At 32.9% G+C, this 25714-nt stretch overlaps 10 protein-coding genes across 10 annotated transcripts; 5 read left to right on the top strand and 5 right to left on the bottom strand.

Moving 5' to 3' along the window:
* Positions 1 to 205: 205 nt before the first annotated feature.
* NAEGRDRAFT_70067 (uncharacterized protein) lies at positions 206 to 2752 on the top strand (the record flags this gene model as incomplete). The annotated part of the gene is made up of 1 exon (XM_002674727.1): positions 206 to 2752. One exon carries the CDS (start codon positions 206 to 208, stop codon positions 2750 to 2752), a length of 2547 nt encoding a protein of 848 aa, XP_002674773.1.
* Positions 2753 to 3632: 880 nt separating this feature from the next.
* NAEGRDRAFT_50726 (uncharacterized protein) lies at positions 3633 to 5174 on the top strand (the record flags this gene model as incomplete). The annotated part of the gene is made up of 1 exon (XM_002674726.1): positions 3633 to 5174. The coding sequence occupies one exon, from the start codon at positions 3633 to 3635 to the stop codon at positions 5172 to 5174; it is 1542 nt and encodes a 513-aa protein (XP_002674772.1).
* A 4-nt stretch (positions 5175 to 5178) lies between these two features.
* Positions 5179 to 6011, bottom strand: NAEGRDRAFT_80522 (nudix motif 21-like protein). The gene is made up of 3 exons (XM_002674652.1): positions 5518 to 6011; positions 5390 to 5462; positions 5179 to 5335 (listed from the first exon to the last, which is right to left on the bottom strand). Exons 1-3 carry the CDS (start codon positions 5911 to 5913, stop codon positions 5187 to 5189), a joined length of 618 nt encoding a protein of 205 aa, XP_002674698.1. The 5' UTR covers positions 5914 to 6011; the 3' UTR covers positions 5179 to 5186.
* A 38-nt stretch (positions 6012 to 6049) lies between these two features.
* Positions 6050 to 7901, bottom strand: NAEGRDRAFT_80521 (uncharacterized protein; the record flags this gene model as incomplete). Its single annotated transcript, XM_002674651.1, has 1 exon — positions 6050 to 7901. The coding sequence occupies one exon, from the start codon at positions 7899 to 7901 to the stop codon at positions 6087 to 6089; it is 1815 nt and encodes a 604-aa protein (XP_002674697.1). The 3' UTR covers positions 6050 to 6086.
* A 275-nt stretch (positions 7902 to 8176) lies between these two features.
* Positions 8177 to 8794, bottom strand: NAEGRDRAFT_70063 (uncharacterized protein; the record flags this gene model as incomplete). The annotated part of the gene is made up of 1 exon (XM_002674650.1): positions 8177 to 8794. The coding sequence occupies one exon, from the start codon at positions 8792 to 8794 to the stop codon at positions 8177 to 8179; it is 618 nt and encodes a 205-aa protein (XP_002674696.1).
* A 517-nt stretch (positions 8795 to 9311) lies between these two features.
* NAEGRDRAFT_58659 (metallophosphoesterase domain-containing protein) lies at positions 9312 to 10853 on the top strand. The gene is made up of 2 exons (XM_002674725.1): positions 9312 to 9684; positions 9788 to 10853. The coding sequence occupies exons 1-2, from the start codon at positions 9317 to 9319 to the stop codon at positions 10833 to 10835; spliced, it is 1416 nt and encodes a 471-aa protein (XP_002674771.1). The 5' UTR covers positions 9312 to 9316; the 3' UTR covers positions 10836 to 10853.
* Positions 10854 to 11000: 147 nt separating this feature from the next.
* Positions 11001 to 12714, top strand: NAEGRDRAFT_58658 (uncharacterized protein). The gene is made up of 3 exons (XM_002674724.1): positions 11001 to 11889; positions 11937 to 12128; positions 12171 to 12714. The coding sequence occupies exons 1-3, from the start codon at positions 11230 to 11232 to the stop codon at positions 12654 to 12656; spliced, it is 1338 nt and encodes a 445-aa protein (XP_002674770.1). The 5' UTR covers positions 11001 to 11229; the 3' UTR covers positions 12657 to 12714.
* NAEGRDRAFT_70061 (uncharacterized protein) lies at positions 12706 to 13682 on the bottom strand (the record flags this gene model as incomplete). The annotated part of the gene is made up of 3 exons (XM_002674649.1): positions 12706 to 12896; positions 12938 to 13072; positions 13124 to 13682. 3 exons carry the CDS (start codon positions 13680 to 13682, stop codon positions 12706 to 12708), a joined length of 885 nt encoding a protein of 294 aa, XP_002674695.1.
* Positions 13683 to 14794: 1112 nt separating this feature from the next.
* Positions 14795 to 22885, bottom strand: NAEGRDRAFT_80519 (PI-3-kinase; the record flags this gene model as incomplete). The annotated part of the gene is made up of 2 exons (XM_002674648.1): positions 14795 to 22566; positions 22611 to 22885. 2 exons carry the CDS (start codon positions 22883 to 22885, stop codon positions 14832 to 14834), a joined length of 8010 nt encoding a protein of 2669 aa, XP_002674694.1. The 3' UTR covers positions 14795 to 14831.
* A 186-nt stretch (positions 22886 to 23071) lies between these two features.
* NAEGRDRAFT_80518 (Serine/threonine protein kinase) lies at positions 23072 to 24644 on the top strand. The gene is made up of 5 exons (XM_002674723.1): positions 23072 to 23520; positions 23561 to 23678; positions 23717 to 24012; positions 24057 to 24142; positions 24187 to 24644. The coding sequence occupies exons 1-5, from the start codon at positions 23073 to 23075 to the stop codon at positions 24637 to 24639; spliced, it is 1401 nt and encodes a 466-aa protein (XP_002674769.1). The 5' UTR covers position 23072; the 3' UTR covers positions 24640 to 24644.
* The last annotated feature ends 1070 nt before the right edge of the window (positions 24645 to 25714 follow it).

Here is a 25714-nt window from a genome sequence, read left to right as displayed (position 1 = left end):
TTTCACTGTTTCACCAATTATTGAGTGCTACACACTTATTTGTGCAACCTTCTATTTCATCCTCACATTGCTGGAAAGGACAGAAAATAACAACACAGTAAAAAAAACAACCTCTCTTCTCCAACTAGTCTTTTCCAATTCTCTTTCTTGGAAACAATTGATAGTAATCAAACAATAATCTTCACATATTTCCCATATTTTCAATATGTTCAAGAGCGGTTCTCAGTCATCTTCACTTGCCAGTGTTGGACTCAGTGATTATGAAACCATCTATGAAAAGGTTTCGAAGAGTATTGTAATGAGGAAGTGGATGAACAAATTAAATAATCTACAGACAAGAATTAGTGAAGGGGACGATCACGATTTTGAAGTTGTTGAAAATAACGATTATTACTATTCCAACTTTGCAAAATTCTTTCTCTCCGATGTGAAAACACACCTGTTGAATTGCACAGATGATGTCTCGTCGGAGCAATTTATCGATTTAGAACTGATACTGTTAGATGTTGATGATTTTGATAATTGGAAAATAGTACTACCAGCAAGGCCAATTCCTGAAGTGTTATCAGATGAAGTTATTACCTCTTCATCAAATTTGAATTATCAAGATAATAGATTGTCTGTCTCCTTGAACAGTGGCAATTTTAAACGTGCATCAGTGAGATTGGCAGATCATGATGATCTCATCAAAATAACAGAAGTAACCAATTTAAAAACTGATTACTTTTCACATGTAAGATTTGCTGTGAGAATATTTGGTCTAGTATTATGCTTCTTTGAGGATTCATTGGTTTATCTCATTGAAAAAACTGCATCCTCTGCACATGAGTCCAAATCCAGTTTAGCATCTAAGAGATTTAAAATTCCTGTCGATAGAAAACTCACTACCAAGGTAATGATAGAAGGAATTGTGCGAGTGGTGTCACAATATAATTCATCTCGATATTTTGATTTAATATCTATCAATAGTATACGATTCGTAATGGATATATTTTCACTTTTAGGATCAAAAAAGATTTTTAAAGAATTCCCAACAATAATACCCTCAATTGAAGAGTTTTGGAATGTATATTATTACTATAGAAGTAAATATTTAGGTGGGGATTACAGTGATGCAGAGCTGCAGAAAGAAAAAGAAGAGCAAACTAAGAAGAAGAAATATATCGATATTGATGAAATGCCAGAATGGGAAATCCCACTTTTTAAATATACGGTTCCGAAAGATGTTTTTAAAAAGTTAAAAAAAGAGAAGAATTGGAAATCTGACTCACTGCTCATAGTTTCATACAAGCAGTTACACTTGATTTTGTCCAACATTTTGGAAGTAATTCCAGATTTTAAGGATACATATCCTTTTGATTATGTATTTTTGAAGAACTTGGATAGAAAGTGTTGGTTTAATCACTACTATCAATTAGAATTAGATCCTATTATGAAATTGTCATCTTATATCATTAATGAAAATTCTGTGGGTTGTATACCAGAGCCTGTATTTTTGAAAAACAATCCATTCATTTCATACCATATTACAAAGCCACCTTTAACTGACTATAACCAAATCCGATCACTTAAACCAAAAGACAAAGCAATTAATGTTCTAATTTTGGATGGAGGTGGTATCAAAGGATTGAATTTGATTTCAATTTGTGAGGAAATGGAAAAGAGATTGCAAAAGAAAATGTGTGAAATATTTGATTTGATTTGTGGTACTTCGACAGGTGCAATTCTTGCCAAACTTTTCCAAATTGGGTTAACTTGTGAGGAATGTAAAAAGATTTATCATCAACTCGGAAAACAAATTTTCAAAATGGAAGGAAATATTAGTGTAACAAAAACTCTTATGACCATGAAGGGAAAGGCATGGTATGATGAAAAGCAATTGGAAATGTTTTTCAAAAAGTTTGTGGGTACAAAATACATTAATAATAGCCCAGATAGAATACCAATGTGGTTTGCCCTATCAACACTCACACCTTTGAGTGAAGATACTAAGAAAGTCGTTATGAGAACTCATACCAATAATCCTGTGGAAGGTGTTGAACAAGAATTTTATAATGACTTGTTAATGCATGCTGAATCTACACCTTTCATATTTAGATCCTATTCAGATCCTTGGAGATTCCCAGACAATAAGAGGAAACATCCAGATTTTTACCTTGGAACAATTCACGGAAATTTCATTCATGATTACAAAGCTCTCAGATGTACATCAGCAGCTCCATTATATTTTAAGGAAATGAATATGGGTGAGAGAGCTTTCGTTGATGGTGCTTGTGTAAATAATAATCCTTCTGTAGTATCGGCATTCGAAGCCAAGCAGATATGGCCGGACCATTCGAAATTCATCTTTGTATCTATTGGTACAGGTTTAAAGAAAAGTCAAGAGAATGCAACAACTCCTCAAGCATCAATGGAAGAAGAATTGAATTTCGTCAATGATTCAAGTCCAAAGAATAAGCCAAAACAATCGACAGGTATTTTAGGAAATGTAAAGAAGAATCTGGCACAAATTTATGGACTCGTTGATTTGCAACTAAGTTCAGAAAAACAACACAAGCAAATGTTAACACAAGTGGAATTAATGAAAGAAACAAGAGATATTTACTACTATCGATTTAATACTCCAGGTTTAGGAGATTTTGATTTGGATATTGTCGAAGACGCAACATTAAAGGACTGGGAAGAAAAAAGTAAGGCCTACATTTCAGAGTTGAAAGAAATGGAAGAGGCTTGCAAAGTCCTCAGTGAATAAAAAAAAACAATTTATTTCACTTGTACCACATTGGCCAAATTTTCTTGTTGTTTATTGTTGAATTCAACAAGTTGAGTAACAATTTTTTTGTAACTGCTCTTGATTTTATTTATCTTCTAAAAAAATGACGAAGCCATCATCAAAGAAATCCTACTCATCAAATAATGAGAGCAAGACAACAAGAGAGGAGAAGAAGGATAAGGCATCGGAAATTGCCGATAGGATTTTAGAGAAGAGAAATACTGAAAAAGTACAAAAGATAGCTAAGATGGTTAGTATTTGATACTTTGATTTCATAGTTTTGCTTATTCACAAATAATTTATTGAAACAATAGAATCACATCAAACAACAGATAAAACAAAAGAAGGACAAGAAAACAATACGGAAAGAAAGATTAAAACAAAGTTTTATCATTGCCAATAAGGATCTAGAGCAGAGAGAAGCTAGGAAAAAACAAATCCTCTCCGCAGATGAAGTCTTCAGAAAGAAGCTAAAACAACAACGACAACAGCAACAGAAAAAACCACCGTCGACTTCAACTAATACTCCAAATCCACCACCAACTCCAAGAACAATTCAAAGACCATCATCCACAAACCAAAATAAGAAATCATCATCCTCAACCTCTCCTAACAAGAATAATTCCTCTAGATCCAAGTAAATGACTGCTGCTGCTATTCAACATCCACTACAACAACAACTTCAACACGACTTAATTTATTCCCAAAAGTGCCTTTGTGAACGGTAGAGAATTTTACTCTCCTTGTTTGCTCTTGTTACTTTTCCTATTTGAAGAAGAATATGTAGTGAACAACAAACTTTCTCTGCACCTTCAATAATTATAAAATATTAAATAATACAAAAATAAAAATTTAAAAAATGTCTATTAATGATCGTGATGGTAAAGAGGAAGGAACACTGAAGGCGCTCCAGGCTAGGATTAATCTTCGATCGGAGCAAGCACAGAAATTATTTGGAAATTATGATTCATCGATAGTGGATTCTTTATATCCTACAGTTGATCCAATGTCAATTAGGATGAGAATGTATAATTTCTGTACTTCTAAAAGGACTGATCATCAATCAAATAATTTATTGAGTAGGAAAATTAACAAGGTTATCAAGACTTTGGAACCTCAAAAGGAGCAAACACTTTTAAACAAGAGAAAACATGAACAAGTTTCTAATAATTCAACATCCGATAATTCATCATCTAGGGCACTCCAATTATACGACGATAGTAATGAACGTCAAATTAGTACATTAAATAATACAATTATGAATCAAAGTCAACGAGTTGAGGATTCACAAACAGCAGTTGTTGCTTTTGATAATCCATATTATTCACTTGAAGGAAAGGACGAACTTACCAAGTCATTAATTTTACAAGAAAAACGAAGAAGAAAAGAAATTGAACAAAAACCTCAGTGGCATCCAAACTGGAAGCTCACCAAGGTCATTACTGGCCATCATGGTTGGGTTAGAACTCTTGCTGTGGATGTTAGTAATGAATGGTTTGTGACAGGATCTAATGATAGAACTATCAAAATATTTGATTTAGCATCAGGTGAATTGAAATTAACATTATCTGGTCATGCATCTACTGTTAGAGGTTTGGCTGTTTCAGCAAGATCACCTTATTTATTTTCTGTAGGAGAAGATAAGAGTGTTAAATGTTGGGATTTGGAAACAAACAAATGTATTAGACAATATAGAGGTCACTTGAGTGGTATTTACAGCTGTGCATTGCACCCATCATTGGATATTTTGGCAACAGGAGGAAGAGACAGCAGTTGCCGTATCTGGGATATCAGAACAACTAGAGAAATATTCCTTTTAACTGGACACAATAATACAGTAACTTCAATTCTTGGGCAAGAACATGAACCACAAATAATAACTGGTTCCAGTGATGCAACAATTAGATTGTGGGATTTAAAGAAGGGAACTACTCGTACCACACTGACACACCACAAGAAATCAGTAAGAAGTCTTGCACTTCACCCAACAGAATATACATTTGCAAGTGCTTCCCCAGATAGTGTAAGAAAATGGAAATGTCCAGAAGGTAAATTTATGCTCTCCTATGAGGGTAATGAGGAGGATGTTATTGTTCACTCTATGGATGTAAATAGTGATGGTGTAATGGTTTGTGCAGATGATAATGGTCACCTCGATTTCTGGGATTGGAAGACCGGTCACCATTTTAGTAGAACTAAGAATATTCCTCAAGCTGGTTCTCTTGATTCTGAATCAGCAGTATTGTCATGTAAATTTGATAGAAGTGGATCGAGATTAATTACAGGTTGTGCCGATAAGTCAATTAAGATTTACAAAGAAGATGATACACAAGTGCCACCTGAAGATGAAGAAGGAACAAAATTCTACATTTCCAATCTCTTTGGAAAGAAAAAGTACTAAGTGTGTAATAAATTATTTCTCTTTATAGATGTAATTAAACTCAAATTTGCTTATTACTTGAGGCAAACTACTAATGATAGATCCAAATTTCTTAGAGTTTTCATAAAGATCAAAGAATGGCATTGGAATAAAATCGTAATTTCTTGGGTATGCTATGGTACCTATTAACATTGAGAATTAGTTAATTTTTCGATAAATTTTCATGATTGACTTACATTCTGGAATAGTGACTAGATAAATTAATTTTCTTTCTTTAGGTTTTGTTATGTGGGCTGGTAAATATGGATACTATAACAAGTGAATGAAAATTGGGATTTAATTTCAAATTATTACAATAACATACAAATGAATTTTCAAAATTAGGTCTATACCAAACAGAAACAACTCCATGAACTATCCATTCTGGCATTATTTCGTTCGGATCTTCTGGTGCAAGTCTTTTAGTTAATTTTCTCTTCAAACATTCTTCTTCAGTTTCATCTCTTCTACATCTTCCTCCAGGCAATTTATGAAAACCTTTTTGACTATTTCCTATCCTCAATAACATAATATGAGGATGACCATGTATATTAACAGCAATAGCTGCCTCCACTGTTCTCTTCATTCCGTGCGTAAGATAATTATTTTCCAATCTTTTCAATCTTTCAGGAACAGATTTATCCTTCTCTACTTGTGGATTCTTCTTTGTCCACTTTATAAAAGTATAATCATAGATATCAACAACTTTTAACTCTTCCATACATTGATTTTTTTCCGTGGTAGTACTACGAGAATTTCCATCATGATGATCAATCGCCGATGATGACGAGTTGGTGAGTGATGATCGCTGTGTTTGCATTTTTTTTGATTTTTTAATATTTTACAATATTGAAATTCTTGCTTGAATTTGAATTGTTTATTTTGTTATTATTACTAAGAGCGTTTGTAAATGATTAATTGACTGGATGAAATTGCCTTTCCAACCTTTAATTCACTAGAAGAGGAAGGTTCAAGAGAAATACCATTTGAACCCGAAACATAATATTCCATTCCTGGAATGAGTTGATCATTATCAAAGGTTCCTAATGGTGTCAATCCCTCACTCATAATATGCAATTTATCTCCTGACTTGGCATCTTGAAGAGCTAATCCAATAAAATTAACTGTACTCAATGAAGACATTTGACCTAATTGGAAATCTAAACTATTTGGATCGACAAGTAAAGAGATAATAAAGTTGTCTGATAAACTGGTTGGTGGTGCTCTAATTAACCAATCCAATGGTGAAATAGATTTCAAAGATAATTCAATTCCCTCAATTGGAGTTTCAATTAAATAGGTATTTCCACTTGATTGTTCCTTTTCATTGGTGAAGGTGACTTTCATGGACTTGTATTCATCATCTTGTTGGAAAATTAAATTGATATTTGAGGTATCAAAGTATGTGCCTTGAATATTCTTCATTGATTTGGAGAATGGAATAATTCTTGCAGTGTCGAACTCATTTCCGTTAAATGTTATTGGCATGACTTGACTGAAACCATTTGCTTCATTGGAATAGATGATAAAGAATTTGGAAGACCTTACTTGTCCCTTTTTAGGTTTCATATCATTTCCAATAAAGTTAATACTAATTTTACGTTGAAATTCTAAACCTCTATAAGAAGTGTAACTAAATCTGAGAGATTTTGTTGTGAGAGCACCACTTTGTGAGTTAACAGTAATGGCAGCCAATGAAAATGCAGATAAAATCAAAATGGTATTCGAATCGTAGGTGAAACTCTTCAAACCAGTATTACAACCAACATTTGTAGGACCTTGTTGTAAAGAATTGAGTGTATTTAACTTGTTATTTTGTACAGAGATGACAGATGCTTGGCATCCTTTTGAAACAGAGTTGAAATAAAGTGTAATTACTGGTGAATCACTGTCAGTCATTCCAATACTGAAATATTTCACATTAAATTCATCATCAACCTTCAAATTTGAGTCAATATTGAATCCAACAGTTGAATTATCAACATTAATGGTAGATTTCAACTGATTTTGATTGATTGTAAGGAGAACTGTTTTAAATTGATGAAGGAATGTTCCCTCATTTGTTGGACTAGATCTAACAAATGTTACAACACTTCTAGAGGTTGCTTCATCATCATCTGCTTCGTAGTAAATAATTTTAGCACCCATCAGTTTGAAACTTTCGTTGACTTCCAATGGTTTCTCTCCAATTGCTTGTAAAATGTCAACCGATTCAATAGAATAGTAAACTATTGGAAAGTTTGAAACAATTCCATTGAAAATAATCTTTTGAGAATTTCCTTGTTTGATGTGTTGAATCAAAATTGATAATGACATGGAAACATCGCTAACATGTGAAATCAATTCAGAATTGGATTGGGTTGTCTTCAAGGTTTGTAAAATAGAGTCAAGTACTCTGCGCAACTCAATTGGACAAACTTTACCAAGATCATAAGAACAAGTACCAACAGGTTGTCCCTTTTTGATTAATTCAGAAGCTACATGTTGGACAGTCAGGGAAGGAAACTCTGTAGAATTATAGGAAATTACTTGATGAGAATTTGATCCGTTCAACATGTTGAAAATGATCGAATTTAACACCAAAGAACTAATGACACACAACAAGACTCCAACAGCTGAAAAGGTGAAGAAGACACATTTTCCCTTTGCAAACGGAGTGGATAAAGAGTTGGCCTTTCTATTGCCATTGATTAGAACTGTTTCTTCCATTTTTTTTTGGGTGTTGATCTCTCCACTAACTTTGTGAATTTAACTGTTCGCAACGTTGCCATTTTGTAATGCCACGAATTATTGTGCATTCCAGAAATGATTGGATATAACCACACTCCAAAACATTTCTAATTCAAATGTTGTAATCAAGGATTCAATAATTAAATTGATTGAAAAACAAATCAAAAAGATTTTACCAGCGGAGTGAAATGGTCTAGGCCAAAGTCCATCAATACAGTATTCCAACTTCAATAAATGGTTGATCACAATGACCTTTAGATATCTATGGAAAAATCCGGATCAAATCCATTCACATTATCCAACTCTACACGATATCCAAGTTGATTACTAACTACCTGTGTTAGATGACATTGAATTGAATTAGTGTAATGTGAATGTCCATATCCCCAAACCCTAATTTGAGGATTTTCCTTAATTATTGATTCCAAATGAGTTGAAAAGGCATAGCTATAAATGGATGAATCATGCTTTGGATGAGATGTCCCTTGTGTGAGGGGAGCATGATGTGTCAATACTACAGCTATTTCATTGTTCTCCTTAGTCATTTCCAACTGAGATTTTATCCATTCCACATCTTCCTTGTGGAATCTATTGGTATCTTCAACTGTGAGAACTCGAGGTGCTTTATCACCATCCTTAATATTAATAACCTTATAATCATTAATAGCACTTGAAATGTCTCTTTCATATCTCGAAGGAACATTAGACCACAGGGTGCATCCTAAAATTCTAATCTTTTTATCTTGTTCCTCAATTAATAAACTATCTCTATCCAATAAATATACCTTTTCAGATGGATAACTATTTACAATTTCCTTAATTTCCTTCTTTCTCTCAAAATATTCACTAATTTCATTTATCACTTGACCCATTTCAAATATTAAACTACTACTAACCCTCCATAATATTCATGATTTCCAATAATTATCAACACCTTATCAAACTTGTACTCCTGAACACATTGTTCAATAAAGTTTTCATAACTCTTAGTGGGTAATCCAGGCTTGCCAATATCACCCAACAAGGCAATTATCTTTCCCTCTCCACAATTATTACTACTCGGACACAGTGGTGGCACACGAGCCAATTTAAATTCCAAATGTAAATCGGAACACAACACTAATTTCATTTTCTATTCTTCTTCTTTCCTATTCACCAATGCCAACAACAACAACAGCTAACAGTTTGTTATTTTTTTCTAATTGATCATCTTGTTCCAACTTCTCAATATATGTTCATCGTTTTTTATCAAATTAATTATATTATATTGAGAAATTATTGATTCTTAGATGTGATGATTCTTCAACAACATCAAATATCCATTCAGAACAAAGTGATTCTGTTGCATGTGCGATAAGTCATCAACATAATCATCATTACAAAAAAAACAATTGATGATCAACAACATGAATAGGATTGTTATTAGTGGTTCAATTTACTTGTTGTTGGTTATTTTCATGATTTTCTTGTTGGAAAATGTTCAATCAGCTTCACCAATAATTAAAATCAATAGTGGTTCTTCATCAAATAGTGGATTCTTTTGGCATGTGACGGATCCACATTTAGACTCTGATTATTCACAGGGATCTAGTGTTGAGTGTGGAGAGTTGATTTGTTGTAGAAAATCATCGCCTGGTAATTCTACAAAGGCTGGAAGATTTGGAAGTTATGGTCCGTGTGATATTCCATTGGAAACTTTTATGAGTGCTTTGGATTTTATAAAGACTTATCCATTGGAGGCTAGTTTTGTGTTTTATGGAGGGTTAGTAGTTGCTAATATTGTTGTTTTTGATATATTGAAATGATAATTCGTATATTTATTAATAATTATTGATATAACTCTTATTGTAATTTTATTGTAATAGTGATAATTTGGCTCATGATGATTGGAATTACAATCAGGAATATAATTTGAATTATGGATTGTTGGTTGCTAATGCTCTTAGATCAGGACTTTCTGGATCTAAATTCCAAAATAGAATTATTCCATCAATGGGCAATCATGACATGGCACCGATTAATTTAACACCATTGGATCCATCAAAGAATGCTTGGTATTTACATCCTGTTGGTGATGCATTCCAATTCAGTTTTAATTCATTCCCAGATGGACCTGCAGCCCTCAATTCCTTCAAAGAAATGGGTTATTATACAGTCTTGTTGGAACCTGGATTTAGAGCTGTTGTTATTAATACTCAATTTTGTAATCCTCTCAATTTCTGGCTCCTTTCCACAACTGATAAAGATCCAGGTCAACAACTTGCATGGCTTAATACTACTTTGGCTGCTGCTCAAGCTGCCAATGAAAAGGTTGTTATCCTCGGTCACATTCCACCAGGAATTTCTACAAGTAGCTCATTGGAGGAAAGTACTGGAGAATTCAATTTGGGCATGTCAAAAATTGTTGAAAGATATAGCTCCATTCTTGTTGGTCAATTCTATGGTCACACTCACAATGATCACCTCAAGGTTTTCAAAGATGTTGCTACCTCAACCAAGCCAACTGGAGTTGCCTACGTAACACCTGCTGTCACTCAATGGGAAGAACATAATCCTTCATTCAGACTTGTTCAGTACAATAAGCAAACTTTCCAACTCGAAAATATCTTTACCTTTGTTGCAAACTTGACTAAAGCCAATCTCGATGGTAAAATTACTTGGTCAATGGAATATGATTTTATTAATGGATATGGCCTTACTGATCTATCTCCTGCCTCAATTAACGGCTTAATTTTCAATCAATTGAATCCAGTTAAGGAGCAATGGGACAAGTTTGCTCTCAGATTTGGAGCTGGTTATCCAAAAAATGTATGTCATTTTGACAAACCTTGTAAATTGAAAAAGATTTGTGCCATGGGTAATGTTCTCTACTCTGGGTATGATATTTGCATCAAATCAAATGGCAAACAATAAAACAAGTATTCCATTTTCAATTCTGGAAAGATTATACATCTCTCCCCAATAGTTCTCTAGTAAATTGATAAACTCTGTTCATTGTTCTGAAAATTCATGTTTTTTTCATTTTGCTATTTTTGAGATTCTCAAAGTTGGAAAGATGAATTTTTAGAAAAAATTTCAACAACTTGGAAAAGAAACAACTTGAAGAGTTTTTGTTTTTTCACCAACACCAACACCATCATCATCATTACTTAAATTTTTTGTAGTAGTATTAATAACAACAGCAATAATAATACGGAATTGGTGTTTTTTGTATTTCATCACCATTTGTACAATAACATCATAATTAATTATATAATAATCAACAATCAACAAATAATAATAATAACAATATCAACAACAACACAAGATGGGAATAAATCCGAGTCGACCAAGTACCAACACTACCAATAATGATTTAAATACTTTTAATCAGGCTGATGAAGATAGTGGAAAGAAGGTCGTTATTCAAAAATTACAAACTCTCTACGGAGATAAATTACAAGGAGAAAGTCTTGATAAATTTGCAACAATATTATCTGATAAGAATCGATTAAAGGAAATTTATTTACATACAAATTTTGAAAAGGCAAAGGAACTGCAAAGGTCAATTAAAGATTTAAAGATGATTAAACCAACTGGTATTCAAAGAGCAACAATGAAATATAGTTCACAAGCTTCTGCTTCACCTATTGGTGGTTCAGAACTTTCTGTTGAAGGTAATGCTAGTGCCAGTGCTAGTAGTAGTAGACCTCGTAGAAGTAGTGGTGCTAACGGAGAAAATGATCACGAATTTGATGACGATGACGAAGATGATACTAGTGAATTGACGGATTCTGGATTACCTTTCCAAAATCCTTATACTGAGCTCGATAATAACAAAATTAGAATCAAACTTATTGTTGCTGAAACTAGCAAAAATTCATTGGAAAAGAATTTGAAAAAGATGATTTCACCATTTGTAGATATGGAAAAGAGAAAGGCACCATTTGGATTTTTCCATATTGCTTTATCTGTTGGATGTTGGAAGGTATGTTTATAGTTATTGGGAATTTCAAGTCATAATTATTTTATTAGATTGAATGGAATAATTCATCATTATGTATTCCACGTACTGTTACTGGTAATTATGCCCTAGTTTGTGCTGATATTGAAAGTATTGCTAGTTTGGATGAATTGGATTTCGTAAGAGATAAACTTGCCGAAACTATTGTGAAGTGGAATACTGGTGTTTTCTATAAACAACAAAAGGGAGAACCAGAGGGTGGTGTAAGTATTTAGACAATCATAATTTCTGACATGCATCTTTAGACTGGTAATTGCCAACAATTCATAGATGAAATTTTACAAAATTTGGGATTATCAGATTCATTAAATTCATTCCCTCTTCCTCTTGCAAACTATGTTAAAACTTTGAGAGAAGACGGTTGTGGAGAAATGGAATTTGAATTGGATGATGCTTTCAAACAAAAGTTCTTTAGTGAAAATAATGAAACAAGCAAGTATCTCAAAAAGAAGAGTGTGCTGTTCAAGACACATAAGGAACTAGATTTATTTGCTAAGGGATTATTTGAGGTGGATCCAGATTTCCAAATCAATCACAGATATGAATACTATTTATTGAAAGCGTATGACAGAGCTTTTTGGATGAGACATTTGAAACCTGCTGATGAACGAACAACTGATAAAGAAAAATATGAACCTTTAGAAGAAGAGGATGGAACTTTAGGTTGTATATTTGGTGATCCAACAGTGAATAGTTTTCTTGCTTTCAATCTTGGAAAGAAGAAACATTAAGAATTCTCAATTGTAAAATATGTCAACTTGTAGTATTAAATTATTTAATTTATTTTTCAATTGCATTGTTTTGTTCTGTTGGTTCAGAGAATAAAGGTTCACTATTACATTTTTCAAAGAGAGGTGTATCTATTGATGCTCTTACTGAATGAGGAAGCAGAGATTCCAATTCTTGAACTTGTAAAATTATTAAATCTACATATTTTCTTGTTTGTTCCACATATCTATTCAATCTTTCAGCTAAAATCAATTGTTAAAATGTGAAATCAAAGTGAACATACCATCTCTTAATTCTGATGCAACATTCTGCAATTCAGCATTCTTCCTTTCCAATAATTTGTGTGTATTGTTAGATTTTATACAGGTGGCTGTCAATAACTTTAAAACTTCCTCTTGTCTGAAGGCCACAGCTCGATCTATAATAAACCAGAATGTTACATTCTTCCACTACTATTTTAAACACTTACTTTGATGCATAGCATTTGTTTGGAACTCTGCACAAATATCCACTAGAGGTTTAGCATCTATACAATCTAATTCTTTAAGTGATGGATCAGTAAATACATTTGGATTATTATTAGATGTAGAAAAATAATCCTTTGCATTAAATTTCAAAATACTAGATAAAGTTGACGATTTTTGTTCCACTTTTGATCGTATCAAAGGATAAAATTCTGCCAATTGTTTTAATTCTCTTAATAAATCATCCTTTTCATTATTATTTCTACTATCAATTACATCATTAATTCCATCTGGAAATGTTTCATCCACTTTTGCTTCTCCCTGTCCATCAAGAGTCACCACAGCTATAATATCATCATCTCCGGTTTTTTGTGTTTTTTGATCACCTGTTGGTGTTGTTGAGGATTTTGTTGGTGTTCCCAAGATTGAAAGTTTTCTCAAGGCACTAGATGAAGCTCCCTGAATTTTAGGAACAGAAAACGATGTATAGGGAATATTAATTGATGAAGGAGTTGATGGAGTTGAAGGCTCCGATGATGTTGGCTTTGTTTGTTCTTGTCCCATTTTTTTTTCTATTGTTTTTGAAAAGATATTTTAATTTTCCTCTTTTATACAACCATCTACTCTTTTAATATGAAATTAAATAGTATACTTTAATATTTAGTAATATTCAATAATTAATGAATTTAATTTTATTAAAAAAATGAATCAAAGTTTTGCTTTGAAATTATTTCTCTTCAACGTGAAGGAACAACAAGAAGCCTTGGACAAACAATTCAAACACCTCTCCGATGAATATTTAAATCATCAGGAGCAAATAAAGATCGGAAGGTTTTATCAGGTTTTGGATCGTTACCGATCACTTATCGGAAAAGCCTTGTGTCGATACTATTTAAAAAAGGATATTACAAATTTATTAAATATCGAACAATGTAAATACGGAAAGCCATATCTTAAGAAAATTAGAAATGAATCATCTTCTATTGATTTTAATATTTCTCATTCGGGACAGTGGGTTTTGTTTGGTTATTATCATGGAAAGGATAATGAAAAAGTGTTAGGATTGGATATTGAAGAAGTTCATGTGAGAGATACCAAGCTTGATGATAAGTGGAATTTGGCATTGACTGAGTTTTATGATTTGATGAGATCATGTTTTACTGATAGGGAGTGGAATACAATATTATATCCTCTGCATACCTCTCAAGAAAATAATAATAATTTTGAACTATTACTGAAACAACTTGATGTTTGTACAGACGAAACTATTAAAAAGGAAACAATGGAGAGATTTTTCATACATTGGACTTTGAAGGAATCATTCATAAAAGCATTAGGAATGGGTCTGAGTTTTGGAGAATTAACAAGAATTGAATTCAGATTTAATAAGCCAAGTACAGTGTTAGAGGAGTGTATTAATTGTGAAAGAATGGATCAAATTTCGCTTCCAAGTGAGCATTTCGAAAATAAGCAAGATAAAATTAAGATATTTGTGGATGGACAAGATAATTCAGCAGAGTGGGATTTTGTAGTGATACGAAATTATACAAGAGACCACATGATGAGTGTTGCATTGGGAAGTTTGACCTCGAAACATATCCCATTAGAACTCAAATTAAATGTTTCCAGAAATACAGACAAAAGTCCTCACGGTAAAGAATTTACAGTGAAAGATTGTAAAATAGATGAACTTTTATAAATTGAAAGATTAGTTTACAACCATGGAATCCAACCCTTATACATCTTTGAGAGGTTTTCCTCACTGCTTGCCAAATCGATTTGCTTGGAAATGATGGCCTTGACCTTTTCCTCTGAGTCAGCTTCATTAAGTCTCTTTCCAACTAGATTGACAATGAAATTACCATCATAATTATTGTTAGTATTCTTTTGTTGAGGAGGAAGTAAATCATCATGAACACTTTCAATATATGATTGTTCTTCGATTTGTTTAGAAATTTCATTGATTTGTTCAATGGTATAGTCAAACATTTCATCAACAGAATTCTTAAGCTCTCTTGTTCTTGTCGTGAGACGAGCATGATGTTGATAATGGAATAAAGAGTCAGTTGAGTCTTTCTTAAACTCAAGCGAATCATTACAATCTATAAAGTATTGATTCACAACTTCATAATGATTTGTAAGTTTGGCTTCAATCATTTGCAAGTATTGTCTAAAGACTTTGTGGAAGCTACTCAGTTCGATCATAGATTGCAATACACTAATCAATTGAGAAATCATATTCATGTAGGAGGAAATTGTCTTAGCTAATTGCTTGTATGGGGCAATGAATTTGGATCTGACAAGATCTGAATAATTCATTTGGTTAGATTGAACGTTGACGAGTTCAGGTTCCTTCAACTTTTCAACTAAAACAGCAATATCATTTTGAAGTTCATCATATCTTTCCTTTTGGTTTGTCAAATCTGTGTATTCCTTGTTATATTGAATTTCCTTTTCATGTGTGCTCAATAAGCGCTTAATTACACCATAACATTCACTACCATAGATTGATTCCATATCGCTAGTATCAAATGGAAGTTGTCTATCTTTCTTTTCTACAGTAAGAATTGACTTAGCCAATAGGATTTCGCTATGAATAGTCTTGAGCATAATATCATAGTTCATATTTCTGGAAGCAATATTTGTAAGGAGGCCATTGAATTGTGACTCATTGAGGAGAGGTTTGCAAATTGCAAGATACTTGGTGCTTTCTAAGTTTTGCAAATCAACCAAATCTTGGTAGAGTTCGTCCTTTGTGGTGGCATATTGCTTGATAGACTTTTCAAGCTTTTCTAGCATTAATTCCTTCCAGTGTACAATATCCTTATTCTTGATGCTCAATTGACCACTAAATTGATTGTTCCAAATCAAATGTTGCAAACGAATGAAACATTCCTTTGTTCTTGGTGCACATAGCTTTTGAACCATATTATTACCGAATTCTTCAAAGTTTGCATAAAGCTTTTGAATAGTGTGCACAAGAACTTCGTTGCTATTAAAGGTATTGGTAACATAAGGGTCATAGATATTCCATTGTTGCAATGTTTGAGTCAAGGTAGGGACTGTAATCTTTTCAACAAAGGTGTCGATGTGATCCTTCATAATATTGAGGATGTTGAACAGAGATTGGTTGTAAGATGGATTATAGTTCAACAATTCAACAAAAATATCATTAAGAGTATCCAACTTGGTGGCAATGATTAAATCAGAAACACCTGGAATTAAACTCAATTCTTTGAATGGAATTTCTAGTTGGGAGAATTGTGAATCAAATGCTAAACACAAGACATTAGCACTAGATCCTTTGTTGCTAATATTGAGTTGATAGGCCAACATTTTTTGTTGTGGGCTCATATCAGCAGTTTGGAAAAGTGTAGTAACAGAAGCCAAAAGTTGACGAACAGCATCAGATTGGGAAAGTGCTGTAATAAACTCTGGAATAATAACAAACATTAAGTTGTCCAAAAATTGTCTAACAGCATTGGTAATGTTGCTAATACCAGTTGAGAGGAGTGCTAATTGATCCTTTGTTGGAGTAAGTTGTTGAATGGTTGGAATACTGTCGTAACAGAAAGTGATACATCCTTCAATTTTAAGGAGATTTCTAAAACCACACCAATCACAAAGATCATAGACTTGTGGTTCAGAAGGTTGCATAGTGTTTGAGCTTTCAACAACTTCAACAATAAGTTGGTTCAATAATAAAGAACAATCTACAGTTTGTTGACCATATTGAGTCATAGGTGGATGGTTGACTTGCTTATTTTCAAGATAAACCAAATCCCTGTTCATCTTTTCGAGTTCGTCATCAACTTCTCTAATAATTTCAACAAGCTCTTGCTCTGGTTCAGAGATAGACCTGATAATTGAATCAAATTGGCTTGCATCTTTACAGATCAGTAAACGATGCAATACGTTGGAAATTACATATTTGATATCATGACTAATGTATTCCATGTCAGTATAACTCTTGTAAATAAGTTGAATTTCTCTTAGGGAGTTAGTGAGATCTAAATTGATATTTCTGAGTTTCATTTGCTTCTCTTCTATGGCAGCTTCTCTCAACTTGTAATCAGTAAAGTCAATGGAAAGATAAGGAAGAACATGACGTAAAAGAGGTTCTGGTTTAGAAATGGAAATAGCAAGATGGTTATTGTTAAATTCTCTAGATTTCAAAGTATTGAACAAGTTGAAGTGAGCATGTGATTCGTCGCTGAATTTCTTCAATTGATCTTCTAACAAAGTGTTCAAATTAGACTTTTCACCAGAAATTCTTGAGTGTTCCTGTTCTAACTTTTCTTTCAACATTGGAATGTTTTCAAAGGAGCTAACACTTAAGTGTTCAAGCTCTTGTTGTAACTTTTTCTTATTATCAAGAATGAGACAATATTCTTCGATTTGAGTTTGATCTGATGATGGTACTTCATCAAGTATATCAAGAGAAGCAATACCTTCTGCAGTAGCCTTGAATTCATCACAAATACTTTCCTTCTTTTCAATGACTTGTTCCAAGAATAGAGAGTCCAATTGCTTGTCAAAGATGGAATAGAGTTGTTGATCAGAAGTTTGGTCAATAAGTGGATCACTAATAAAGGTCATCAATAATTTCAAAAGCAAATTCTTTTCCTTATGAAGAGAAGAAAGTGTCTTTTCACAAACACTAGAGAATTTTGTTCTCATTACACCATCTCCAATAGCCATTGCAATGCAAGGAGTCAAACGGAAAGGAACAATTTCTGGAACAGGAAGGTTTGATCCTTGATTAAAACAAATTTGGTAATCGATGTGAATAACTTCGTTGGTGTAAGAGTCCATCAAAATATTATCCAAGTGTCTGTCACCCAAACCAACAAGATAACCAATTGTAGACATACAAGCTGTAGACAATACAAAGTTTCTTTGTGATTCAAAGCTGCTATTAATGGAGGTTTGAGCAGGATTAAAGAGAATGTGTCTTTGTAAAGTATCTACACTATTAATTCCTTCTTCCTTATCAATGGTGGATTTACATTTAGCGTAAACCTTCTTTAAAACTGAAGTTGGGTAAGGCTGCTTAGTAATATTTTCAGATTTGATAATTGGTAACAAGCACTTGTAGTAGTGATCCATTGGCTTGTAGATACTGTCTTTCTTCTTGTAAAGACTAAAGATAGTTTGCGTATTATCTATCCACTCAATCAAACCACAATTTTTACCAAGTGGTGTAACATCATAGGCTCTGTTTCTCAAATGTGGATTGTCACTATACTTGAAAATCATATTGGTAATACCGATAAATTGTTGCATACGTTGATCAAGTCTGAGATCTTCTTTACCTTTAAGTAAGAATTTAAAGTATTTGCCGTTATTGCCCATAAAAACAATTTTCTTTGGTTTGGTCTTTGATCCTAATACTTTAACCTTACTACTAATTGACTCAATAGTGACCAAACTATCTTCATTAGAGGTACCGTGCAAGTGCAAGCCTGGAATTGGAATATTCTTCAGAACTTCATAGTTGAGAAGCTTTGGAACTACATCCTCAGCATTGAATTCTCTAAAGATGGAGCTTCTTGATATTTGGTGAGTCAAATCTAATAATTTTTGTTTGGTGATATCAATTTCATCATCAGTAATTTCACCAGTACGATAACTTAATTCCAATAAACTATGATAAATCATGTTAAGAATGGACTGATATTGAATTTGGAACATTTGTTCTACCTTGCTTTCTGGCTCAGCGTTCATGGTAACGTTGTATGTCTGTTCGAGCAATATTTGAAATTTTTGGCTCTTTATACCAGTCTTGGTAAGATACTTTCTGCAACCAGTTAAGGTTTGTAACCATAAATCGAACCATGTGTGAGTCATCCTCTTACACTCTAAAACAAAGGAAACAACGCTGTTCACCATCTCTGGATTAATTTTTCTAAGTTCAGCAATTATATCAGTACCATTTTTTGCGTGCTCAAGGTACCTAACAACAGATGGATAAATAATACTTTGAAGTCTGTGCTTCCCTAACTTGAGAATAACAGACTTGATGTAAGGATAGTATTCTCCAAACAAGCTGAAAATTTGAGGAATGAGAGGAATCCAAATTCTATAGTCAATATCTTCAACAAATTGGCTAAATTCATTTTCATCAAAATGTTCAAGATCATCAAGGAGTTTAGCAACAATTTTGATGACTTCAAGTCTGCTGAGATTGTTCTGATATTGGAGTATATTCTTGTAAATTTGCAGTCTATTCTTATTTTCTGTATCATATTTTTCGAGATAATCAAGAGCAATATGAAGATGGTCTTGTGATAGGGATACAGAATTCTCAGAAACTGTTACAATAGCCTTGAGAACAGATGGAATAGATGGAGTTTCTGACAATTCAGCACCTAAGTTTTTACCAATCTTGGTTATTGTTTCGCTATCCAAAAGTTTTTGATTTTGATCAATCCAAGTATAAAGTTTGAAGGGCATGTTTTGTGTTAGCTCCTTATTTCCAATAGTAATTTGTGAAGAAAGCTTGAGAATAGCCTCCTTATGATCAATAGCATATAACTCATCAATCTTTAAAACCGACTTTTCATCCTTAACACCCAAGTTATCAATGATATTATGTGCTGTTTGTATATTTAGGCAGGTTAAATGATCTTGAATGAGTGGTGAATCAATTTCATTTTGATCCACTCTGACTATGATTCCATTCTTAGGAGAGATCTTTACCTTATTCAAGTTTTGAATAGGAATCATTTTAGAAACGAATGGAATAACATTTTGGTGGAGGTATCTTCTAATACAATATTCTTTGAAACGACTGTTTGAGTCTTCTGACTTGCTAACAATAAGTTCTTCATGTCTGTTAGAGTGTTTAACAACTGTATCAACATCTTTAGATTTTCTATTTGATTCTATGTACTTGTTCATAACTGGTGTAAAATCTAAACCATTGGCAAGCTTTAAAATATCAAAGTTATCTGAGGTTTTAAGATAGAATTGGCACAATAAAATTCTATCGTTAATTTTAAGTTTGTTCTTCTCATCAAAGAAGCTAGTGACACTTTGGTAATGTTGGAGAGCTTGCTCAAATCTTCCTTGACTTTCTTCCATAAATGCCTTTGCAAGTTGAATGAATGATGGTATCTTGGAGAATTCTGTTTCCATTACAGACAAAACGCCATTCAAAACCTCGCTATCACAATACTCTTCACATAATGTGGTACAGATGGCAATCAATAATGACTCAATTCTTTCAGGTCTTTCCTTTTCCGTAATGAGTGACTTTAATCCATTGTGGATAATTCTTCCAGACATTTGGGATTGGAGCCTGTTGAACCAGTCGTTACAAACTTTTTGGTTGCCTGTAAAGAAAGAAAGTATTTGCGCATTAAATAAATTGTTATGTACACCAAGAGAGATTGCATTAACGTGTCTTTGGAGTTCACTAATAAAATAGTGCAAATTTTCATTCTCTGGGAATGATTGTAATAATTTTTCAAACCCTTCAAATGTTGCCATAGCACCACCGAATGGAGTTTTAAGTCTATTCACAACACAATACAAAACGGCAAATGGAACACTCTTATAAATAAAAGGATCTTGAGAAACCTTATCGAAAGAACTAATAAGCTTTTCGAAATGATAATTCAAAGTTGAGATATCAGGAAGTTCTTCAAATAAAGGTGATGAGTAGTATCTGAACCACTTGAATTCTGATGATGCAGATTCATCAACTAATATATGACCACATCTTTTGATGCTTTCAACTGCTTCATTGAATATTTGGTCATTTCCACTCTCTAAACACTTATAGAAACAATTTAAAAGTTGAGTTGTTCCGTACATGCTGTACTTGTCTGTATCAATCTTGCTTAGACATTCTACCACAATCTTTAACACAGTGAGTTTGTTTTCAACAGAGCAATCACTTTCTAAGATAGAATGCAAAGTATCAAGCACTACTTCAGTTGGACTTTTTTCTTCGAATGAATAAATAAGATGAAGCCATAACAAAATCTCCTTTTGAATATCTCTCGAAGCCATGTATTCATTTAGAATAGTGACTAATAATTTGAGAACATTGTCCACATCTAGATCTTGTTTAAATTTAGGGAAAAGTGCTCTTAATTTCTTGATCATTTCAATAAAAGTCATTTCGTCTTGTTTTACCATATCATTTATCCAATTACCGTTATCAAGCAACTCTTTGTATAAGCTCGAGTTACCTTTATCAATAGAATAACCAATCATTCCAAAAATAAAGAGTCTGTCAAAGTTCGCTTCCCCAACCCATTTCAAAATCTCCAAACAATTAGCTTTGAAAAATTTGTTGAAAATAATGTCAAATATTTTGGCCAACTCTAAATAGACAAATATATCAATATTTGTGAGAGCAGCAGCAAACTTGGACAAGTCCAAAACAAACTTTTTGATAACTGGCTTTGAAAGGAATGCTTCATGCTCTTTAACAATTGTTTGAATGAATGTAAAATATTCAGGAATGATTTCTTCATGAGGAGTGAGTAATAAAAGGTTTCCAATATATGACATTGCTTTTTCCACAACTTCTGATTCCATAGTTTTAGTAGATGAACTATTATCACCAGACTTTCTGTGTGATACTACTTTTTGAGAGAACACTAATACACAGTCAGAAATAGACTTCCAAACTTGTTTCTTCTTGTCAGTAAATTTAGACAAAGATGTAACAAATAGATTGTCTAATAATGCTGAAATAATAGTCTTGTTTCTATTTAGAATTGAATAAAATGTAGTAGTACTAAGAGATGAAACTAGATATCTCAAGCAAATAACAAATGTTTGATACTGTCTTTCATCACTTAATGATGACATGTCATTTACAAATCTTTGGATAAGATTACCAGTAAAATCCAAGTGTTTACCTTCCCAAAGTGCAGAAGGGATTTTTTCCAAAGACTCTCCTATTCTAATCTTTTGTTTGTAAATTGTGTTACGATCCAAGAACCAACCAACAATTATATCTATTACATCTCTAAAGCCATTTTGCATGGCCATAACAACATAATTAATAATTCCGTTGCTGCTACAATCGAGCTGAGCAAGTTCAGATATAACATCAAATACATCTAGTACCATGAAAATGTTTTGAATATTATCCACACTTGTAATAAACTTTTGACAATCCTTGATGATGAATTGATAGGCATATTGGATTGTTGTTTGATCGAGTGCGAATCTTTTTGTGCGATCATTATCAATGAGCAAGCTTAACAATTGATGATAAACCAAAAGAAAGTGGTTTTTAGCTTGAAGTTGTTGTATTTGTGAAAGTACAAGAGTGAAGAAGTGAATATCAGTACTCTTCTTGATTTCCAACAAGGTATTATTGATAGATTCACTATCACTTCCACAACTAATAGATTCAATAGATAGAATATAACAAATAATTCCTAGCATACATATTCCGAATACAATATCTTGAGGAGTGGATCTAAACAAATATTAATATTAAAAACTTTAGTATATTCTACATACTTTGATTGTTGAATTTGTTGAACAAAATAATTAATAAATTCATTATAATTAGATTTTAACATTAAAATATATTTTGTCTTGAATTGTTTCGACTCTTCATCAATAAAAATTAAATTTAATATTTTCAAAGTCGAAGAAGAAATAGATTCAATAGTAACTACCGATGGTAATTCGATTCTATTTCTACTCATCATAAGACTTTCGATTTCTTGTTGAATATTGGTATCTTCCGATGATGTTTTCGAGGAGTTCATTTTCTCTACATCTTGGCTCATTTTTTTAATATTGATTAATATTTAAATTTACAATCGAGATAATACTAATTTAAAGCAGCAATCTGATTCATATGCATTAATATTAAATTTATAAAAGAATATGACCATTGGCGCTCATCACGTGACGAATATGGTATAAATATCTATTAAAAAAAGTATTTTTATTAACAAGATTCAACAGTAAAAAATGATTCCATCATCTTCCTCGTCAAATGCATTGGGCACTGGCACACCACTGCCAGTATCATCCAATCACCTTTATACATCTAATAGTGGAAAGTCATTCGAGGAAATAATGGCTGAACAGATGAGCACACAACAGATCGAATTGGATAGATTGGAAAATACAAAAGATGAAAAGTTGAAGAGTACACTTCCCGAAGAGACAAGAAATAGAATTGGTGTATTACCTCCACCAAAGAATCCACAACAATTACCAGTTGCTTGTGGCCGTCCAAAGATTGATTATTCTAAATTGGGTGTTGATGATTTTCAAAAATTAAAGTTAATTGGAAAAGGTGATGTTGGAAGAGTTTATTTAGTGTTACTGAAAGGAACAGATCTTTATTTTGCAATGAAAATACTGAACAAGGAGGAAATGATAAGTAGAAACAAAGTGAAACGAGTCTTGACAGGTATGTCTTTATGTTGGCATGATGATTTAATGATTTTTAGAGAGAGAAATATTAGCAACGGTTGACCACCCTTTTATTACAACACTATTTTGTTCTTTCCAAACAAAAGAGAATTTATATTTCATTTTGGAATATTGTGCAGGAGGAGAGTTTTTCAAGTAAGTTGTTAAGAGAATTATCTAATAATCTTTGATAGAGTTTTGAAAAAGCAGCCAAACAAATGTTTGCCTGAACCAACAGTTCGATTTTATGCAGCTGAAGTTGTATTGGCATTGGAATATTTGCATATGAAGGGATTTCTTTATAGAGATCTCAAACCAGAAAATTTACTTCTTCACCATTCTGGTCATATTCGATTGACCGATTTTGATTTATCAAAACAATCAGTTCAACAAGTTACACCAACTCTTGTAAAGTCCTTCTTTTCCTCCCAGAAACAAAGTATTGTCGAATTGAAACAGATACAGGAATTTGATTCATTTATTGGTACCGGTAAGTTTCAGTTTTAACTTTAGAATGCCTAATCTTTGGAATAGAGGAATATCTCTCTCCAGAAATTTTGTCAGGCAAAAAGCATAATTCTTGTGTTGATTTTTGGACATTGGGTATTCTATTATATGAGGTATGTTTAGAGGAGAAATTTTTTCTAATTCTGTATTGAAATAGATGCTATTTGGTTTTACACCATTTAAGGGGTCAACCCAGAGAGAAACATTCTTTAATATTTTGAATAATCCAGTCACTTTTCCATCTAAAACAGCATATCCTGTGAGTAAACAGGCCAAAGACTTGATGACACAATTACTGATAACAGATAAAGATAAAAGATTGGGAGCTCAGCATGGTATTTCAGATATCAAAACCCATGCATTCTTTAAGGATATCAGTTGGGCTCTTATTAGAAATGAAGTTCCTCCAATCATTCCTAAATTGCAATCCAAACTGGATACCTCCTATTTTAATCAATATAAAATGCCAGAGGACCAAGATGAAGAAGAGGAAAAGACTGGTCAAGAAAATGAGGAAGAGGCTGCAGACAATCCATTTAAGAACTTTAAATTCCAAACTAAGAAGGATATTGAAATATTTAATGGAGGCACAACCAATAATAGTAAATAGTTTTCACAAATTACCTTTCTGAACTGAAATTAATTGAGATTCAACTTTACCCAGCTTTTAAACCCCTTCCCTTCATCACCATTTCCGTTTGTCTTTAAGTTTTTGATGAATTTTGTGGAGAATAATTTGGCAACCATTTTTTTAAATTTTGTCAATCTCTATAATGGGAAGGTCGTTTTCATCGCTGTACAATGGCATTGCATGACATTTAAGAAAGGGTCTAGCATAAGCTTTTCATTGATATCCTTGACAAGCACAGCAGGACCAAGTACTTCACTAGGAGAAATGGAGTGGCTGTCACACCATTCCTAACTGGCCTCACATGAATGTACAACTTATCTTGCTTTTCAAGGACCTTGACAATGACAGCAAAACTATACTGATGAATTACTTGTTTTAAACAAACAAAAAACATACCTAAATGAATTCCGTTATACGAGTTGAACAATGTTATTGGTGAGTGGAGAGTTTTCTCCATATCACAATACCAAGAACAATCTTATCCTTTGAGTGTAAACGCTGATACAGTTGAATGATACATTAAAGTAATACGTACATGCTGTTCGATTAGTTCCAGCGCTTTGGTCCATTTCCTTCTTGTAATGAACAGGCTTGTTTAGACTTTCATCAGTATAAGCATGAAAATTAGGAATGTTTCAAAAGCTCGATCAAAACCTCCAATATCATCAAACAACTCACCAACTGATGTCGATCTGTTAAGATTTGCACCCTCTTCTTGTTGATCCATTATGAATTGCTCCTCATGATCTGATTCCGAGGATCAGAACCAAGCTCTCAATCCACCATTAAATCTTCCTCATCAACTCTGCATTCAACTTCATAGCCATCACTCCTTGTTTGATAAGGAATTTATTTCCTAATTTTTGATATATTTTCAAACGTATTGAGCGTTCCTTTGTGTTGGTGTTTTCCCTTTGAAATAAGGCACTAAGATCCAAGAACCAGCAGAGGAAGAAGCTGATGATCGCAATGAGGTAGATGAAGATGGATCAAAGAAGCTCATTGATGAATCATCACCTAGTCATCATGATGATCACAACATTCGGTTTGACAG

Source organism: Naegleria gruberi (genome assembly GCF_000004985.1).
Source record: "Naegleria gruberi genomic scaffold NAEGRscaffold_38, whole genome shotgun sequence".
Classification (NCBI taxonomy): Eukaryota; Heterolobosea; class Eutetramitea; order Acrasida; family Naegleriidae; genus Naegleria; species Naegleria gruberi.
The sequence above is the reverse complement of the archived record's forward strand: the minus strand, read 5'-3'. Positions and strand labels throughout refer to the sequence as shown.